Source organism: Palaemon carinicauda, chromosome 11, assembly GCF_036898095.1.
Source record: "Palaemon carinicauda isolate YSFRI2023 chromosome 11, ASM3689809v2, whole genome shotgun sequence".
Lineage (NCBI taxonomy): Eukaryota > Metazoa > Arthropoda > Malacostraca > Decapoda > Palaemonidae > Palaemon > Palaemon carinicauda.
The window spans coordinates 1579061-1600841 of NC_090735.1; the positions used below are offsets into that span (position 1 = coordinate 1579061).

At 48.9% G+C, this 21781-nt stretch overlaps 1 protein-coding gene across 1 annotated transcript in view; it reads right to left on the reverse strand.

Annotated features, from left to right (window-relative positions):
• The window catches only part of Prosalpha3 (proteasome alpha3 subunit), a 90246-nt gene that overhangs the window by 36461 nt on the left and 32004 nt on the right, over positions 1 to 21781 (reverse strand). The window contains exon 2 of the mRNA XM_068382868.1: positions 8977 to 9182. Coding sequence (XP_068238969.1) covers positions 8977 to 9182 — 206 coding nt within the window. The remainder of the gene's footprint in view (positions 1 to 8976; positions 9183 to 21781) is intronic.

Genomic DNA, 21781 nt, shown 5'->3' on the forward strand with positions numbered 1-21781 from the left:
CACGTCTAGATTCCAGCCTGGAGTGGACAACCGACGTTCCTTTGAGGTCTCAAAAGACCTAGGGAGGTCCTGTAGATCTTTGTTGGTGGAAAGATCCAAGCCTCTGTGGCGGAAAACCGCTGCCAACATACTTCTGTAACCCTTGATCGTAGGAGCTGAAAGGGATCTTACTTTCCTTAGATATAACAGGAAGTCAGCAATCTGGGTTACAGTGGTACTGGTTGAGGAAACTGCATTGGTCTTGTACCAGCTACGGAAGACTTCCCCTTGAGACTGATAGATTCTGAGAGTGGATGTTCTCCTTGCTTTGGCAATCGCTCTGGCTGCCTCCTTCGAAAAGCCCCTAGCTCTTGAGAGTCTTTCGAAAGTCTGAAGGCAGTCAGACGAAGAGAGTGGAGGATTGGGTGTACCTTCTTTACGTGAGGTAGACTTAGAAGGTTCACTCCTAGAGGAAGAGTCCTGGGAATGTCGACCAGCCATTGCAGTACCTCTAAGAACCATTCTCTCGCGGGCCAGAGCGGAGCCAACCAACGTCAGCCGTGTCCCTTTGTGAGAGGAGAACTTCTGAAGTACCCTGTTGACAATCTTGAACGGCGGGAATGCATACAGGTCGAGATGGAACCAATCCAGCAGAAAAGCATCCACGTGAACTGCTGCTGGGTCTGGAATCGGAGAACAATACAACAGGAGTCTCTAGGTTATCGAGGTAGTGAACAGATCTATGGTTGGCTGACCCCACAGGGCCCAAAGTCTGCTGCAAACATTCTTGAGAAGGGTCCACTCTGTGGGGATGACCTGACCCTTCCGTCTGAGGTGATCTGCCATGACATTCATACCGCCCTGAATGAACCTCGTTACCAGTTAGCTTTTGATCTTTAGACCAGATGAGAAGGTCCCTTGCGATCTAGAACAACTTCCACGAAAGAGTCCCTCCCTGCTTGAAGATGTAAGCCAGGGCTGTGGTGTTGTCAGAGTCCACCTCCACCACTTTGTTAAGCTGGAGGGATTTGAAGTTTATCAAGGCCAGAATAACCGCCAACAACTCCTTGCAATTGATGTGAAGTGTCCTTTGCTCCTGATTCCATGTTCCCGAGCATTCTTGTCCGTCCAAAGTCGCACCCCAGCCCGTGTCTGATGCGTCCGAGAGGAGACGGCGGTCGTGTTTCTGAACAGCCAAAGGTAGACTTCCTTGAGAAGAAAGCTGTTCTTACACCACGCGAGAGAAGACCTCCTCTCTTCGGAAACAGGAACTGAGACCGTCTCTAGCGTCATGTCCTTTATCCAGTGAGCAGCTAGATGATACTGAAGGGAGGGGAGGTGGAGTCTCCCTAACACGATGAACAGGGCAAGCGATGAAAGTGTCCCTGTTAGACTCATCCACTACCTGACTGAGCATCGGTTCCTTCTCAGCATGCTCTGGATGCATTCTAGGGCTTGGAAGATCCTTGGGGCCGACGGAAAAGTCCGAAAAGCTCGACTCTGAAGATCCATACCCAAGGAGACAATGGTCTGGGATGGAACGAGCTGAGACTCCTCAAAATTGACCAGGAGGCCCAGTTCCTTGGTCAGATCCATAGTCCATTTGAAAATCTCCAGACAGCGACGACTTGTGGGAGCTCTTAAAAGCCAGTCGTCTGACGGAGCCGGACACAAGATCATGGTACTGCTGCACAGTCTGTGAACTGTCAATCATGGGCAAGCGAGGAAGTACAGTGACAACCCGAATCTGTCTAGACTGTCTGGGTCGTACAGACAACTCCTTATCGGGTTGCTGAGGTTGCCGCACTGCGTCACAACAAGTCACTTCTGTTGGTTGTTGAACGTCTTCCCCGTGACACATTGACTCCGTAAACAAAAAATCCTCTAACAAGGACTAAGCTTGGACTGCATGTCTTGCAACACAGCTCAAGGTCTATGGGAGCAGGTGTGGTAACAGACGGGATTAGCGACTGAAGTGGAACCATTACCTTCCCTGGAAGCATGTTATGCTTAAATAAAAGTCCATAGGAGGCTATGCAGCTAAAGGCTCCCTCCAAATGACAGAGTCCTCAAAGGAATATCAGAAGGAGGGAGAAAAGAACTTTCTCATCTACAGGGACCATATCCTAGAAAAGCTAAGTTCTCTCAGTGAGGGTTCACTGGTGCAAAAGCAGCAGACTAGAAGGCAACGTTATGAAACTGCTTGACAGTCTAGTGAGTTGGCAACAACCAAAGATGTGTGACTGAGAAGCATGCGGTAAGGTATGCAGAGCATGTTGTATGCAGAGTATGCTGTATGCAGAGCATGCTGTATGTAGAGCATGTTGTATACAGAGCATGCTGAATGCAGAGCATGCTGTATGCAGAGCATTATGTATGCAGAGCATGCTGAATGCAGAGCATGCTGTATGCAGAGCATGTTGTATGCAGAGCATGCTGTATGCAGAGCATGCTGTATGTAGAGCATGTTGTATGCAGAGCATGCTGAATGCAGAGCATGCTGTATGCAGAGCATGTAGTATGCAGAGCATGCTGTAAGCAGAGCATGCTGTAAGCAGAGCATGCTGTAAGGTAGGCAGAGCGTGTGCATGGCGTTTAACATTTCTCAGAAATTCCATGACCAGTGCTAGAGTGCTTTATGCATGCTTGCATGGGGTTTTAATATCAACATAATATTTACCTTACATTCATAACTCATGATTCATATTTTTGCCATATTTTGCGATATTGTTAAAAATATATTGCAAGGAATACAAATATATTTTTATAAGTAATACAAATAACCTCCATTATCATAAGGTTTGAAAATGGAGGTAAGGTATGCTGAACAGCAGAGTCAGAACGAGCTGGAACAACAATAGTTGTGGTTTCCTCTTCAAGACTCTGTTGAGGGAACACCTGAGGCTCAGTCTGCAAAGGCTGATCAAAGGAAGTAGCAGAAGGTAGGCGCATGGGTGGAGGAGGCCGACTCCTAGCATGAGTGGTTGAACCCATGGGTTGCGCTAGCTGAGCGGTGGGCGGAAGCGGAGTAGCAAGTTCCTGTTCCTGTGGTGTGAGCGGAGCGCGATGAGGTAGAGGCTGCGCAGAACAAGGTAAATGTCTCGCAAGCTGAGGCTCCTGAGGCGCAAGACTAAGGTGTAGTGGTGCTTGCCTTGTGGAGGGTTGAGCTCGCTGCAGCGAGAGCTGAGGAGACTGACTCATGGACGGGAGAGGTTGTTGTACCTCAACCGAGAGTTGCATCACTGGTGGAGCAGCAAGTGGAGGCGGAGGAAGAGAGGTATAATCCTCCTGATCCCATTGTAAAGGTTGCCTTAAGGAAGGCGGAGGCTGAACACCACTGGGAACAGCAAACTCAGAACGTGGCTCAACATCGTACGCCTGGCAGGTGGTACTGCGATCAGGCGGAGCGAGCGCAGGCGGAGCGAGCGCAGGCGGAGGGAGTGTAGGCGGAGGCGGAGGCGCAACACTCTCAGCCCGACACTCACGCATCAAGACCGAAAGTTGTGACTGCATGGACTGCAGTAGAGTCAACTTGGGGTCGGCAGACACTAAGGTCTGCTGAGGTAAAGCCTTAACAGCAGAGATCTGTTGCGGCAGAACCTTACTCCTCTTAGGCGGAGTGCATTCAACAGATGACTGAGGAGAGTCAGAGCTAACCCAATGACTGCATCCGGGTTGTTGAACTCTAACTTCGTACGTCTGGCATAGGTCTGGACTTTACGTTTAAGAGGTCTTGAGACCTGAGACCAGCGTTTTCTCCCCTAAATTTCTTCTGCAGACGAGCAAAATAAGGGCTCAATCGTCTGCGGGTGGGAGTGACGGTCTCGGTAAGACACGCCCACAACCACCGAGGATACTTCTGTGCGCCGATCAAGGCCTGCTGAACCCTTTTGTCCTTCGACATTGCTTCTCCCCTGGGCTTGGGAGCTTGCAAGAGGTCCCGGACTGGGAGGACGACTGGCGCGCACAGAAGTACCCTCACACACAACACTGACACACTTTGCGCTAATCACTTATCACTTTGATTTTCTGTTTGCACTTATTTCACTGAACTCGAAACTTTAAGTGGTTTGTACCTGAAACACGCAATTCTATCCTTTCTCAAAAGTTAGTAATTGCGAAAACAGAATTACAATGTAACAGAAAAATCTAATGAAAGATAGATAATTCAGTGGCTGGAAAGAGACTAAACACTAGATCACTCTAGAAACGTTTACCTTCTTCCCCTAAAGAGACTAGGGAGAAGAGCAAAAACGATAACAACGTTACTCGCTTGAATGAAACGTTTATCCTCCTCTTTCTCCCTCCGTCTCTATCTCTCTCTCTCTCTCTCTCTCTCTCTCTCTCTTGACTTAGAATCTGAGAGAAGAGCCCAATCATATATATCGTTAAAACATATTATTGTTAAGGGAAAAAATTGAAATATTTCCCAAAATGAAAAGTTCCTTTATTAGGATTAAAACCATTAAGTTAAGAAAGAATGAACAAAACGCTAGACACGGTTACTCTTACTGCAACGTGAAACCGTGAAAATTCTTTCTCTATCGTAACGATAGAGCGCAAGTTGAACGTTCTGAACGTCAACAACTGCAGAGACAAAACAAAACGTTAGTTCAACTTTGAAAACAGTACTAGACTATCAAAGAAATTCTTTCAAAGACATTAAAATAGCATAATATGTTAACAGGTAAAACCAAAATGACGGGCTCAATGTTAATTAACTTCGGTACCAAGAAAAGACCGCCTACTATTAGGAAGGTCGAATATAAACAAATATAAAAATTAATTTTAATAAGTTTATAATAAAAGGAAGTTAATCGAAGAGGCCTATAAGAGGCGGAGAGATATAAAATAAATCTATAACTTTTGTTAAGCAAAATTAAGAAAGAGAGTCTATACTCTCTTAGACACCAACACTTCCGTCTAAGGGAAGGGTCGGCCATTTAAAGGTGAAAGAGAGTTCATACTCTCTTCGTCACCATAATTAATCAAATTAATTCCAAAAGCTAACTAAGCTAATATAGAAGTTTCCAGTAAAGCGACAGCCGAAATCAAAGAGAAATACTCCAAGAACATAAGCGTATCCCAGAACGTCTTGCCGGAAGCACGACAGAGGAAAAATTGAGGAGGTGTCAACAAGAAGTACTATAGTACCTGGCCACAGGTGGCGCTGGTAAGTACACCCCCTTCTAGTATTGTGATAGCTGGCGTATCCCTCCATAGAATTCTGTCGGGCAACGGAGTTGACAGCTACATGATTATCGGGTAAGTTTAATATTGAAAAAGCCAAATATTTGTGAGGTCGCAAGAGTACTCCTGTACTGCTTGTGGCCGAAGTGAAAAGTATTAGTCTTGATGACTGACAGGTTAGCAGGGCCTATCCCACCACCTGGTGGTAGTTATAAATACCTTGAGTTTTGTTGGCCAATCTTGCTTCGATGGACAATGGTTTGTATTCACATAGGAATAAATAAAAAAAAAAAAAAAACATTACATATCAGTAAGCAATAGAGTATAATGTTAGCATGTGTATAGATATGAAGGAAGTACAATAAATGTCACAAAGAACATTAGAAAGAATGGAGGGAAAATCACTTATTTGAGTGAAGCTGATGATCAAATAACAAAAACTGGATTTCTGAACAAGAATGAGAGCAAGAGCTGAGCAAAATGTATGAAATTTAATTATGTAATTCTATTATAAAATATAAAGCATAACACCAGAATTATCAACAGTCGACACCACATATCGGAAGGAAAGTAGGTTGGTAAATTCTATTATGTGAGGAAAGCTAACAATATAGCTGAACAAGTGGAGCAAAACACCTAAGGATTGTGACTTTGCAATGGATAAAAGTCTGGTGAATCAAAAGGAATAATTTGGAAATCTTTGAAGGCAAGAGGATTGGATACTCTAGATGTGCTAGGTTGATGGAATGGCAGATCTTGAAAAAGAACTTATAATCTAGGAGGTGCAAGATGGAGGTAAAATGACTTGAATAATTTGTATTTTGCCGAACTATAAAAACGTGAATTCTTTACTATAAAACGAGAACACTGAAGGCTGCAATACAGCAGTTAAAACTTTTAATGAGGTGTAAACTACTGGTGGGTAATTACCTGGCCAGTAACGGGGAGGCAACCACTTACCCTGCAGCTTACTGTAACCTTAATTGGATTGCAGCTAGGACTTAAATTGGGGTTGGTGATGGCAGCCAAGTGTGAGTAAAGAACACAGGTTTGTATTGTTAGGAAAAATACAAATTATTTCAAAACTCCTACAACCCATTCATTCTTTACAATAGGAGACTCATATTTAGAGGAAGTCCCCGTTCCCACTGGGTGGATATTTAACCCGGGGATATAGGACTTCGCACTGGTGCTTAAGTGCCTGATCTATACAACTTGAGTTATGAGCGAAAAAACACCCATGAACAGCACGGCCCGTATAATCGACAGTATCCGAGTTGGACTTCTCTATGTGGTGACCAAAGCGATGAAGCGTACATGTCATGGAAGGCGTGTCTCAAGAAGTAAAAGGTTTGCTCGCTTACAACACACTCCCCTTTGTAGGGAATGTGGAGAAAAGACCTCAAGTGCTTGCATCCCCTGAAACACAAAATGAGCTTACCTATCTCTAGATCAATTTCAGCTGGTCAGGTTTTGAAGCCGAGCCCCAAGAGAGGGGAAAGGTTGAAAGAAAAAAGGAGGCCAGTCTCTCTTCATATTTATCCTAGACTTGCACATAAGCTTAGCCCTTGAATCACAGATAATGGTCCTGTTAAGGAACCATGGAAGATATATCACCTGCTGAGCAGAAACAACAGGACCTAGTGTAAATGTGTCCGTGGTACTGAGTGTCACATCCCACAGGTAATGGGCTGTAAAGGTGGTTTCTCTCTTCCATACCTCTTCCCTTAGAACCTGCATCACAGAAAATTTCTTGGAAAGCTAATGAGATTGCAAGACCTCTAATGTTGTGAGCTTTCACTCAGGGTACTGACGATCATGAAGCCTCTACTGCTCTTGAGATAATTTCTTTAAACAAAAAGGGGATGGTATTCTCAGTGACCCTTTTCTTAATCCTCCATGTGCTTATGAAGAGGTTCTGCAGGCAGGGCCTTGAAGGCTAGGTACACTTGAAATGGTTCCTAAAAGCCCTAACAGGGCAGTAGAAGTTAATTAGGATCATCGATTACTGAACAAAGATTAGAAAAATTGAACAATGAAAATCTAGGATCCGATGATGCCGGGTTTTGTATATTTGCCACAAACTCTGAGATGAAGCTTAGGGAGACTTCACTCCACTCCCTTGAATAGGTGATGTTAAATGCCAGTCCATGCAGTTCACTTAGTCATTTGCCAGACGCCAAAGTGAGAAGAAACAGATTACAAAATGAGGACCATATAAAACGCTCATTTCAGAAGTTTGTAAGGTGCTTCACAGATCTTAAACCTTTATGACATCTCAGGATGGAGGACTGACTACAACCGGAGTGCAGATTTGCTCAAGGCCCTGCATCAGCATGCAAATTCCCTCTGAGGAAGAAATGTCAAATCCATAGTTTAATGAATAGGGTTAAGGCTGAGCAATAACCTTTTACCACAGAAACAGAAGTGTTTCTCCCTATGGAGGTAGAACAAAAAATCCGCAATCATAGGTATAGAGGCATCGAGGAAAGATACCCCTTGAACTACACCAACCATAAAAGAAAACCTAGGGCCTACATTGCCTGGAGTCAAGGATTTTCAGAGATACCTAGATATCTATTGTACAGTCTCTCTAGAAAACCCTTCTGAGAGGGGAGAAGCTGGATAGTCTCCTCGCATAAAATTGTAGGGACTATGGTGTTGCGGAAAATCCTGACAAGGGGCTCTTGCAGAAGATGTGTATGGTGTGGGAGTTCTCTCGGTATCTCCAGCAGGAGATGCAGTAGATCCGCATACCATTCTAGGAGCAGCTAAAAGGAGACTATTAGTGTAACCACCATATTTGGGGTTTTGCTTATCCTGTTGAGAACTTTTCTTAACAGACAGAATGGCAAAAAGGAGGGCCAAATCAAGCTAAGGACTTCCGACTTCTGAAAAGCAAAGGAAGAAGTAAAGTTACCCAAGAAGGGAGACACTGCAGAACCACTAGGGGGAGCAACAGTCTCCATAATCCTAGGAGTGCCCCGGGCATCAATCGACCACCACTCTTACCTGAATGCCCTTCAGAGGAAGCAAGGAAAGAGTCAGCAGGGAGTTCCAGGGGAAGAAAGAGAAGGCTCGAACTTCTTAGACACTGAGGAAGAGCCCAAAGGCAAAGTGTTCCTTTTGGCCTCCTCCTTCCTCCTGCTAAACAACATTGACTGGGAGGGTGGCCACTCCCTACGCTCATCACATGTCGAGGCTTCCGAACATACATTTCAGCAGCAAGAACAGCACAGCAAATGAGGATCTACAACTAAACTACTCATAAATGTGATGCAGGTCTTGGTCAGCACAATGGGGCATGTTCGCATGATGAGTAGTCACACGCACAGCCACACAGCTGGAAGAAAAAATTGTTAGAATTTTCCAAAGTCAACAAAAGCATAAACTGCCAAATTTCCAGCATAGAGGAACAAGTTCACTCTGACAACTGAAATCCAATTAAGATGTTACAGTGAGCTGCAGGGTAGGCAGTTGCCTCCTGGCTACCAGACAGATAATTACCTGCCGGGTGTTTACACCTCGTTAAAAGTTTTAATGCCCATATTTCAGCCTTTGCTGTTCTCTTTCTCCTATAGTAAAGAATGAATAGTTTGTATGCATGTAGGAACAAAATGTAATCAAAGCAAGTTTACATTTTGCAGCTTCAGAGAAGTCTTTTATTGGTGAAAGTGGTAAGATTGCTATGCATAATTTCCTTTAAAACTAACTAAACTTGAACATTTTAATGACCACAACAAAATCTTAAACAATAAAATAAAGTACCCACTTTAATAAACCTAGATACAGTATTTATTAACATACTCATCTATTTTATATATCTTGTCAGAAAGAAAAACATCATCCAGAAGTTTGTTGGTGTTTCTTCGTTCTGCAGCTAGAACAATTCCATCATTAGCCAGAATCCCTAAGCATGTACCAGCATGACCAATGGCTTCCATAGCATACTCCACTTGATACAATCTCCCTTCTGGGGAGAAGATGGTTGTTTTGGAATCATAACGACGTGCCTGTTAAATAAAACATTACAAAGATATCAATGCCTGAAGTGAAGAAAACATTCATTATAAAAATGTAACAGTAAACATTGCAATGAAAAGACTTGTGAAAAAATAAAGTACAGTACAGTACATGTATTGGTCACACCAAAAGAAATTACATATTTTATTTACTTACAATTCTAATTATAATAGACAGTACAAGCTTAATCAAAACAAAATACAAGCTAATCTAGTTAGTTAAATTGGGATGTTCTGACTATGGCCATTGTGTTTATCATTATTATTATTAACCAAGCTACAACCCTAGCCTGAAAAGCAGGAAGCTATAATTATGCCCAAGGATTCCAACAGGGAAAATAGCCCAATGAAAAAAGGAAATAAGGAAACGGGTAGAATAGTGTGCCCAAGTACGAGAACTCTAACTCAATACAATGGAAGACCATGGTAAAAAGGCTATGTCACTACCTAAGAACAAAGAACAATGGTTTGATTTTGCAGTGTGTCTCCTCCTAGAACAACTGCTTACCATAGTTAAAGTCTCTCTTCTACCCTTACAATTGTAAAGTAGCCACCAAACAATTACAGTGCAGTAGTTAAACCGAGAAGAATTTTGTTGTTATCTTAATGCTGTTCGCTGTACGATATTTGGTGTAAGTGTAGACAAAGGAAAAATGAGCCATAACAAGAGAGGGATCCAATGTAATACTATCTGGCTAGTCGAAGGACCCAATAACTCTCTCAGTAGCATTCCAATGGGAGAAATATCCCTTCTAATATAACCTAATCTAACATAAGTATTAAAAGAAATTATATGATGTATCAACCCTGCAACAAATTACCCAATAATTTCAGCAGGGTTGTTACATCATATAGTTTCTTTAGTAATTATGTTAGGTTATATTACGTCAGATATGTTAAGTTGGTTATTCCTGTTACTGGATGGGAAATATAACCCCGCTTCCTACAAATTCTCAGGTCTAAAGTTCAAAATCAGGAAAAATGACAAATTCGAAGATAATATGACAAATTCGAAGATAATTTGTATTTTTCCTAACCATACAAACCTTAGCTATTTACAAAGGGTATTACTTTTAGCGTAGCTGAAATGGCGAGCCATTAGAATTTAACGAGGGTGTATTACCCCCGCGCTAGTTAGCGGGGGGGGGTAGGGGAGTGGTAGCTAGCTACCCCTCCTCCCCCTCACACACAGGTGAATACTCACTTTCACTTAAGAGGTAGGACTTGTCTTGGGGGACAGGGCTGGCGGGCAAATATGTGTAAATAGCTAAGGTTTGTATGGTTAGGAAAAATACAAATTATCTTCGAATTTGTCATTTGTTCCGTAACCGAAATACAAACCACGCTATTTACAAAGGGTGACTTATCCCTTAGGAAGGGTGGAAAGTCCCCAGCCATACTGGCTTTGGCTTTACCCGGGGACTCAGAATCCGAGTGAGTCGCACTCGAGAAAAGGAGTCCCTGCACCTCACAAGTTCCTTGCTCCGCAAGGAACCCTGTGGCCTACGTAAGCTTGTGTGTGAAGGAAGAAGTGTGACCCGTCCTAGGCAGTTGACCTGGAGTTCCAGAAGGAACTCTGGGTTAGGACGTTCCCAATACTACCTCGTCAGGGTATGGGGGACGCGACAGTATTAACTCAATACTCGGAACACAAGGAAGCATGGTTTACCTGCAGAGGTTCGAGGTCAGCTATGCAGAGACCAGGATGCTGCTTCCCCGTAGAGGGGATGATGAAGAAAGAAGTAAGGGCCAGACATACTTCTTTCGTTCATGCAGACTAAAACCTGATAACAATGCCCTCAACCTTCTGCTACCTGTCCAAAAAGGAGCCTGAGGTTAGACCAGCTGTTGTGTAGCCACCACAGAGCGATAGAAAACGTATCGAGACTCCTGTGGGTCACGCCCTGCAGGAAGCGGGCTGCGAAGGTCATTAGACGCTTCCAGACTCCAGTTGTAGCACCTGCGTCACAGAGTAGTATTACTCGAAGGCGAGGGACGTTGCGATGTATCCAACATCGTGCTGTAGGGCGACGTGACGGGGGAGGGTCTGAAAACAGGTCGAGATGAATTTCCTTGAGTCCGGGCTGAAGAGGTATACTGGTGACTCTCCCCCCATGTCCTCCTTGTGCTCCCAAATCGGCTGCAACTGAGGACAAACTGCAGCTGTTCCCAGCGCTAACCTCTCGTTTCCTTACTGGCAAGAAAGAGAAGGTCTTGGGACATCAGACACAGAATGGAGACTCGAAATCTTGAATGAATCGGACCGAAGGGCCGGGACCCTCAGATACTGAGTCTAGCCAACAACTCAGGAGCGAGCCTGAATGTTGCCTTCCCCTCTTCCTTAGAAAGGGGGGAGTAGTAAGAGACCAAGAAGATTGCTTACACACTGGCCGTGGCCAGAGTGAGCAGAAGACCCAAGGCGGAATACAATCCGAGGCCTGTCGTAAAAGGGTCTTGAGAAGATCTCTTAAAGGACTAAAAGTCCGAGCCATGCTCCAAGTTGGAGGTCTTCCTCCGACTAGGGCAGGGACGATCGTAGCTTCGCATGAGCGAGGATAGATCCAGCGGGCAGGAAAAAGTTATTCCTTTAAGCCTGAAGGTCAGGGAAAGGCTGAGCGACAGGCTTCATTGCCGAGAGCGGAAAGGAGTTTCCTCCCGCCGAAAGGCAATAAGACCGTTATTGCTGGAGAAGAGGCCTCAAGGGAAGAGGTATATCTCCCACGGCACCAACCACCTTAGACTCTTCACTTTGCCTGGGAGACCCCTATGGATGACTATCGCAGATGACGCGACCTCCGTACCGCGACTATAGCGGGTTGTCTCTTCTAGAGGAAGCGTAGTGTCTCCAGGCATGAAGCCGAAGCGATCCCCGGTTCGGGAGAGATGTCGCAGTGTGGTTGCTTGAGTAGTCTGCGCCATGGGAGAAGCTCTCCCGGGAGTTCCGTCAGGGGAAGCAGAGGGTCCAGAAACCGTTCTGCGCATAGTCCCAGTGGAGCTCTCCCATTGAAAGGTTGACAGACAACCTGGTCTTGTTGAGACCCATTGTCCACAGACAAAAAGGAGGGAAGACGCAGGCGTCGAAGTTGTCCCACCATCACCGGAATGCATCTTGCCAGAGTCTCGGGGTCTGAGACTGGGGGGAAGAATAGCGGAAGCTTGAGGTTCCAAGCTATCGCGATCAGGTCCCCCAGACCAGCACTTGCTGGTTACCCAAGGTCAAAGACCCCCAGGTACACTCTCTCTATGAGGCTCTGCTCGGATAGTCTGAGAAACATTCCCCTGCCTGGAATGAGAGAGCCGATGGTGGTATTGAGAGAATCTCAATCATCCCGGTATCTCTACTGCAAGATGTGAAGGTGTGAAAATGCGTCCCCTGCTGGTTAGAATGAAGTCGACGCGCAGGAGCTGTAGGATCTGAAGAGGGGCCAGACTAAGGACCCTAAGCCTGCCTGAATGATGGAGAGGTATCCTTCAGGTCTTGACCATAGGCCTGGACCGGAACCTGCCCCCCCCCCCCCCCACTTTCCTTTGACGAGTCCGAGAACCGCATCAAGAATGTGGGGAAAGGACGAGAATATCCACTACCATCAAGAGGCTCCATAGGTCAACACCCATTGCAGGTCTAATAGTTCCGCTGGTCCCATAGGGCCAGGGAGTCCGGTTAAACATTGCCTGAAGCCACCGGAACTTGGATCGCCCCACATGGAACTTATCCTGAGGCGACCGTTCGGACTATAGACGGGTCAATGAGGAAAGAAGAACTAGGAAACGTTCCAAGGTAGGGCTGAAAGCTCTGCTTGACTGAGAACAGGTACTGCGACTCTCCTCACTCTTGCCACAGTCAACCGAAAGGAAGGCTCGGAGGATGTGGTAACAGAATCTGGCGTCCCCAGGTGGTCACCCATCCAAGTACCGACGTTGCTTAACCTCGTTGGACAGACGAGAAGCGGGGTTTCCAATGTGGTAAGGCGGTTGACTCAATATCATGGCCAGATACTCCAGATGTTGAGGCAGAGGAAGAGAAGGCTCCAAGCAAAATATCATGAGCCCACACTCATGGTAAGCATCCGGAAGCTTGTCCCGGCGCTGAAGAAGGTTGAAACCCGAGCCTACCGGAGTTGACCAGCCCTCCAAACAGCAGAGGAGGCGGAAGCCTGCACCTGAGCGGCCAAGAGGAAGGCAGGGAGAGTTCTCTGGGGAAACAAACCTGCTATGCCACGGCGGGATAGCCACACTGCATCATAAGCAGGAATACTTGCAGTCTAGGCTGAATTCGACGAGCACCCTGGAAGATGGATGGAATGGAAACTGAAAGTACCCGTCCTTCCGATCCAGGGTTTAAGGAGTCCTGTCGCCTCGTTACCAGTCTGATCGATTCTGCTGGTCTACGCTGGCCGAAGTTTGTTCGACAAACTTGATCAGGGCTGAGAGGTCGACTATGGACATCCCCTCTCAGATCCTTCCTTACAAGAAAGGATCGACTGAGGGGGCCGGGGGTGAAGCCGTCGATGATCCTAAGGAAGACCTTCGCCTAAGGTATGGATCATTCTGCCCAACCGGGCAACTCTGCTGACGCTATGGCATAGAGGTTCAGAGGCACTGAATTCGCTGACAGAGACGGCAGGCGCGATATCCTTGGCTACTCACAGAGATTGTGCGGGAATGGGCATCGGGAAGCTGTCATTCGGATGAGTAACCTTAGACATCCTCCCAGCGAAAAACCTGCAATCCTAGAGTTCGTGAACTCCTTTAAGGACTATGCCCCCCCCGGGGGAGTCTCCCGTGCCATCTGTTCCTGACAGGAGGAAACTGCAATTGGACACCTTGTCCCAGTTGTCGTAGCCGATAACTTAGGCCGACGTGGTTGAAAGAAAAGGGCGCTGGAGCCCTGCAGAGTCTGGAAGAAAGCGCCTTGGAGGAGTGAAACCGGAAGTCGATTTACTCCGCACAGCAGCTGTCTAAGTCTCTGTCCTTGGGCACAAACAAAATCTTCTCAAGGATGGAAGGGTGTCTGAGGTCGTCGACCTCCACAGATGAGACACCCGAAGGAAGCCCTCAGTCAGCGCGTCCAGATGGTACAACATCGAGCTTGTCCGCAAGTTAGAAACTTAACGACGAAAGGCCAAGGTGCCTGAGCTCGAGAGGCCCTTGATCTTCCTGTAGCTTCCTTGAACCAAACCTCGGGCCGTAACCGAGGAGGGAAAGAACCTGGTAAGCTCCCAGAGGAAGAGGTAAGCAGTCACCCCTTGTCCGATGGAGAAATCTCGAACGGAAAGCCCCCCCGCCAAAAATCCTTCCAGGGAATGACGGGGAAGGGCTAACCAAGGTTCAGGAATAGAGGAGTGTTGCTCAGATCTCCCTTAAGTTTCTCCTATTCTTGCAAGTGCCATGCTCTGTGTGTACGGGGTGAGGCCGTGTTCTGGAAATACGCTCCAGAAGAACTCGCCAGGCTGGTCATGCTGCGAAAACCCCATTGGGAATCGTGGTCGCAATTGCCCTGGAGCTCGCGCGACGGGAATTCCTGGTGGTCGGCGAGCGATAACCCATAGACGAGCAATGGATACAGCAAGAAATAAGCCGACATTTGTGCGAAGAAACACTGTAGGTTCGCGCGACGGAACACCATCCGTCCTCGCGATGGAAAAACCGTTGGTTCGCGCGTGGGCGAACATTGGAGAGCATGAGCGTAGACGTGCAGGCACGTGGGCGTGTGGTCGTGCGGTTGCACGGCGAGCGGTCGCGCGGTTGCACGGGCGAGCGGTTGCTCGGTTGCACGGGCGAGCGGTCGCACGGTTGCACGGGCGAGCGGTCGCGTGGGCGAGCGGGCGCGCAGGCGAGCGGTCGTGAGGGTGGGCAGGTGGATGAGAGCGAGTCCGAGGCGGCGAACGCAAGCGTTAGCGCGATGGCGAGGAAACGCGCTGCCGCGTGGGCAAGGAGGACCGCTGGCGATATAGATCAACAAGCGATCGGTGGTGAGCTGGTGAGCGCTAACGCGCAGGTTGGCGATGGCGCGTTGTGTTATGCCGACGCGATGGTCGAGCAGTATGCGCAGGTGAGCGATCGTGCGTTGGCGAGCAGTATGCGAAGGTGAGCGATCGCGAGCAGTGATCAGCATGCACTGGGTCGTGCGATGGTGATCAGTATGCGCAGGGTCGCGTGATGGTGATCAGCATGCCAGGGTCGCGCGATGGCGATCAGCAAGCGCAGGTCGGCGGTCGCGCGATGGCGAACAGCATCTGCAGGTGGGCGATCGCGCGATGGCGAACAGCATCTGCAGGTGGGCGATCGCGTGATGGCGAACAGCATACGCAGTTGAGGGTCGCGCGATGGCGATCAGCATGCGCAGGGTCGAGCGATGGCGATCAGCATGCGCAGGGTCGAGCGATGGCGATCAGCATGCGCAGGGTCGAGCGATGGCGATCAGCATCCGCAGGTGTGCGGTCGCACGATGGCGATCAGCATCCGCAGTTGGGGGTCGCGCGATGGCGATCAGCATCCGCAGTCGGGGGTCGCGCGATGGCGTTCAGCATCCGCAGTCGGGGGTCGCGCGATGGCGTTCAGCATCCGCAGTCGGGGGTCGCGCGATGGCGATCAGCATCCGCAGTCGGGGGTCGCGCGATGGCGATCAGCATCCGCAGTCGAGGGTCGCGCGATGGCGATCAGCATCCGCAGTCGAGGGTCGCGCGATGGCGATCAGCATCCGCAGTCGAGGGTCGCGCGATGGCGTTCAGCATCCGCAGTCGAGGGTCGCGCGATGGCGATCAGCATCCGCAGTCGAGGGTCGCGCGATGGCGATCAGCATCCGCAGTCGAGGGTCGCGCGATGGCGATCAGCATCCGCAGTCGAGGGTCGCGCGATGGCGATCAGCATCCGCAGTCGAGGGTCGCGCGATGGCGATCAGCAGTCGCAGTCGAGGGTCGCGCGATGGAGAGCAGCATCCGCAGTCGAGGGTCGCGCGATGGCGATCAGCATCCTCAGTCGAGGGTCGCGCGATGGAGAGCAGCATCCGCAGTCGAGGGTCGCGCGATGGCGATCAGCATCCGCAGGTGAGCTAGTAGCTGGCAAACCATGTTCCTTCAGAAGTGTTGGAGAACGGTGGCGTGCCGGCTGTAACACACGTGGGCGATCCGGAGATCGCTGGCGAGCTGATGATCGCTGGCGAGCTGATGATCGCTGGCGAGCTGATGATCGCTGACGAGCAGAAGGCTAGGCGTGGAAGCCTGCGCAAAGAAGAAGAGTCCTTGACCCCGACCTGAACCGAAGTTCTAGATCGCAAGGGCGAACGTGGGCACACAGGGCGCGTAACAGGAACCAACAGGAACCGCAGGGATGATCATCTTGAAAGCGCTGACGAACAGGAGAGCACTGATGAGCAGAAGAGCGCCTGTGTGCTCACACTGAGCAGGAGCAGGAGAGAACACAGCAGAAGGGCGCGCAGGGAAACCCTGACACGCAAGGGAAGAACCCCCGTGGGGGCAACCCTTTGCCCCGAAGGGATCGTTGTCCGCCGGGAGACTGATGTCCGTCGGAAGACCGCTGTCCGTCGGGAAGACCGTTGTCCGTCGGGAAGACCGTTGCCCGTCGGAAGACGAGATCAGACTGCTGTCCATCTGCACCAAGGCGGAAGATCGAGAAAAAGGAGTTGTAGGCTGCAAACGGAGATCCAAAAAGGTGCCTCAAGCACCCTTATAGGGAGATGAGAGGCCCTTACGACGAGGCGGACGGTGGGCCTCACGGCGAGGGAGGCCAACAGCAACAGCAAAAACCTCCGAAGAGGAGTCTCTATGAGTGTACTCTCTCACGAACGAAAGAGAAACACTTCGTGGAAGAGACTGGTCAGCCAGTGACCTAAAAGGAGCAATCCTCCGAAGAGGAGCTCCTGCAGTTGCCCAGCCCCTTGAGCGAAACTGCAGGTGCGACCGCTCAGCACCAAGAGCATAGTCGCACGAAAAAAAGGGAAGAGAAGAACCCCCCAAAAAGGGGAAAAACTCAAGCCTGGACAGGAAAAACTTCCCTCGGAAGGAAAGTTATCCGCCCAAGGATGCAAGCCTCCTGAGAGTTCTAAAATGAACTGGAGAGCTGTCCGTCGTCACGGGAGTACTACCAGTAGAAGGAGACACGCCCCTGACGAAAATACAAGGGGGGAGGCAGCAACAGCCAAATCCCCAGGACTCAACCAGACAGCTCACACCGTTGCTATATTACAGAAACAAACTAGATCGGTAACTGTAAAAAAATAAAACAAATAATATTAGTACACATTCATTCCCCCGGGAAGGCTCCGAAGAGGAATCCCGAGGGAAAGGAACAAGAATTACACAACAGGCACGTGCCCTCACAACCACTTACACTCGCGGAAGGAGAGCTGTAACCAAAACAGAATTATAACAATTATAATTATGTAACTATGTAATTATGAAATTTAAAAATGAATGAACACTAAAGAAAGAACGAAAACCCCGAAAGGAATCGTTCTACAAGCTGAAAAACAAAAAACAACTACAATTAGATTCATAACTAATTGAGACAAACATACGGCGTAGCAACCCCCACACGGAAAGGAAGCTAGGCTACAAGGCCGTAGTAACACGTAGTAAAAGGGTGAACGACCTCAAGAGAGAGAGAGAGAGAGAGAGAGAGAAAGACATAAGTCAAACTCGATCGCCACCCATAAAATTACGCCGTGGTGGCCTAACTGCCGAGGCCTCCACGAGATATCGTACACTACACACACAAATCTGAAAAGGAAACGTACTCATTTCTATACTCAAATATATATACAAACATGAAAACATGTTTACATATATATTGAGTAAATGAAAAGTAAGCGATTAAGTAAAGACAAAACAAACAATGGCTGCCAAGCGAGGACCAAGACAGAGACGTCTGTCACAGTCCGAGCCAAAAGTGAAAGTGGGTATTCACCTGTGTGTGAGGGGGAGGAGGGGTAGCTAGCTACCACTCCCCTAACCCCCACCACCCCCCCCGCTAACTAGTGCGGGGGTAATACACCCTCGTTAGATTCTAATGGCTTGCCATTTCAGCTACGCTAAAAGTAATACCCTTTGTAAATAGCGTGGTTTGTATTTCGGTTACGGAACAATTGTATTTTTCCTAACCATAAAAACCTTAGCTATTTACGTTGGGTTTACCTTTTAGTGCAGCTGAAATGACAAGCCAATAGTTTCAACAGGGGTTAATTACCCCCGCGCTAGTTAGCGGGGGGTAGGGGAAGGGTAGCTTGCTACCCCCCCCCCCCCCCCGCCACACACACACACACCGGTAACTTGCTTCACTTCACTTAGAGGTAGGACTTGACTAGGGGGTCAGGGATGGCGGGCACATATGTGTAAATAGCTAAGGTTTGTATGGTTAGGAAAAATACAAATTATCTTCGAATTTGTCATTTGTTCCGTAACCGAAATACAAACCACGCTATTTACATTGGGTGACTTACCCCTTAGGAAGGGTGGAAAGTCCCCAGCCTTACTGACTTTGGCTTGCCCGGAGGCTAGATCCCTCAGTGAGCAGCACTAGAGAAAGGGAGCCCCTGTACCTCACAAGTTCCTAGCATCGCTAGGAACGAGTGGCCTACATAAGCAGTGTGTGGAGGAGAGCGTGACTCGTCCTATGAAGTTGACCTTGAGACCTTCAGATAGGAATTCTAGGATAGGACGTTCACAATACTACCTTGTCAGGGTATGGGAGACGCAACAGTATTAAGCTTAATACTAGGAGCACAAAGAAGCATGGGTTACCTGCAGAGGTCGAGGTCAGCTATGCGAGGACCAGGATGCTGCTTCCCCAAGAGAGGGGAGAATGAAGAAAGAAGTAAGGGTCAGACATACTCTTTCATTCACACAGACTAAGACCGGGTAACAACGCCCTCAACCTATTGCTACTTGTCCAAAAAGGAGCCTGAGGTTAGACCAGCTGTTGTGCAGCCACCACAGGGCCGATAGAAAACTTATCGAGGCTCCTGTGGGTCACGTCTTGCAGGTAGTGGGCTGTGAAGGTCGTCTGACGCTTCCAGACCCCAGCTTGAAGTACCTGCGTCACAGAGAAGTTTCTCTTGAAGGCCAGGGATGTAGCAATACCCCTGACATCATGGGCCCGAGGGCGACGTGACAGAGGAGGGTCAGGATTCAAGGCATGGTGGATAACCCTTCGAATCCAAGCTGAGATGGTGTTCCTGGTGACCCTCCTCTTAGTCCTGCCTGTGCTCACAAACAAAGCTCGCACTTGAGGACGGACTGCAGCCGTTCTCTTCAAGTAGTGCCTCAGACACCTCACTGGACATAGTAGCAGCTGGTCTGGGTCACTTGTTACAGAACGGAGACTCGCGATCCTGAAAGAGCCGAAGCGAGGATCCGGCACTCCAGGATTCTGAGTCTTGGCAACATACTCAGGGACGAACCTGAACGTTACCTCCCCCCATCCCCTTGAATGGGCGATGTCGTACGAGAGACCATGAAGTTCACTAACCCGCTTGGCCAAAGCCAAAGCGAGTAGGAAAGCCGTCTTCCAAGACAGGTGGCGATCGGAGGCCTGGCGTAATGGTTCGAAGGGAGGTCTCTTAAGAGACCTGAGGACTCGAACCACGTTCCAAGGAGGAGGTCTCACTTCCGACTGGGGGCAGGTAAGCTCATAGCTACGTATGAGTAAAGAGAGTTCTAGCGATGAAGAAATATCCACGCCCTTCAGTCTGAAGGCCAAGCTTAAGGCTGAGCGACAGCCTTTCACTGCCGAGACAGAAAGGCGCATTTCTTCCCGCAGATAAACGAGGAAGTCCGCTATTGCTGGAATAGTGTCATCGAGTGGAGAGATACCCCCTCCACAACACCTACCACAAAAGACTCTCCAGTTTGCTTGGTAGACTCCCTCAGAGGACCTTCGCAGGTGCCGAGACATTCTCTCCATAATCTGTTGCGAAAAGCCTCTCTCCGCGAGGAGACGCTGGATAGTCTCCAGGCATGAAGCCGAAGCGAGGCTACGGCCTTGTGAGGGACGCCGGAGTGGGGTTGTCTGAGAAGCTCGTGTCATGGAGGAAGCTCCCTCGGGAGTTCCGTCAGGAGCTACAGAAGGTCCGGAAACCATTCCACGTGATGCCATAGCGGAGCTACCAGAGTCATCGAATAGTTGACCGATAGTCTGGTCCTGTTGAGCACCCTTCTCATCAGACAGAACGGTGGGAAGGCGTACACGTCGATGTTGTCCCACTGTTGCTGGAAAGCATCTTGCCAGAGTGCTTTGGGGTCCGGGACTGGGGAGCAGTACAGGGGCAGCTTGAAGTTCAAAGCTGTCGCGAACAAGTCCACAGTCGGGGAACCCCACAAAGTCAGGACTTTGTTGGCTATCTGAGGATCCAAAGACCACTCGGTACTCACTATTTGCGAGGCCCTGCTCAGACTGTCGGCGAGCACATTCCTCTTGCCAGGAATGAAGCGAGCTGATAGTGTTATCGAGTGGATTTCGGTCCACCTCAGAGTCTCTACTGCAAGATGGGATAGCTGCTGCAAAAAAGTGCCTCCCTGCTTGTTGATATAAGCCACTACCGTGGTGTTGTCGCTCATCACCACCACGGAGTGACCCGCCAAGGATCGTTGGAACTGCTGAAGAGCCAGAAAAACGGCCTTCAATTCTAGCAGGTTGATGTGTAGGCACTTTTCTGATTCTGACCAAAGGCCTGAGGCCGTCTGGTTCAGAATGTGCGCCCCCCCCCCACCCTTCTTTTGACGCATCCGAAAACAGAGTCAATTCCGGGGGGAGGACAAGAAGACTCACTCCCTTTCGCAGGTTCTCGTCGACCAGCCATCATCGCAAGTCCGTCTGTTGCAGAGACCCCATTGGGATCAGAATGTCCGGAGAATCAAATCTTTGATTCCACCGGGACTTGAGCCGCCATTGAAGGGATCTCATCCTGAGGCGGCTGTTCGGAACCAGACGAGCCAGGGAGGATAGGTGACCTAATGACCTAAGAGACGCAACCACGACTGGGCGGGGAGTTTTTCTCGCCTGAGGAAGGGTTCTGCTACCCTCCTCATCCTTGCTATCCGTTCGTCTGATTTGTGGAGATTGGTGTCTATTAGCATGCCTAGATAAAACAGTTGTTGGGACGGCTGCAGAGAGGACTTCTCGAGGTTTACCACGATCCCCAGATCCTGGCAAAGATCCAGAAGCCTGTCTCGGTGCCGAAGAAGGGTCGACTCCGAGTCTGCTAGGATCAGCCAATCGTCCAGGTAACGAAGGAGACGAATGCCGTTCCTGTGCGCCCAAGATGAAATCAGGGTGAACACTCTGGTGAACACCTGAGGAGCTGTGGAGAGACCGAAACACAGCACCTTGAACTGGTAGATCTTGTCGTCTAGGCAGAATCTCAGGTACTTCCTGGAAGACGGATGGATTGGGATCTGGAAGTACGCGTCCTTTAGATCCAGTGTGCACATAAGTCTTGTGGTCTCACCGCAAGTCTGACCGTGTCTGCTGTCTCCATGCTGAACCGGCAAACCCGTTCAGAGCTGAGAGGTCGATGACAGGCCTCCAGCCTCCAGACGCCTTCTTTACAAGAAAGTGTCGATGGAAGAAGCCTG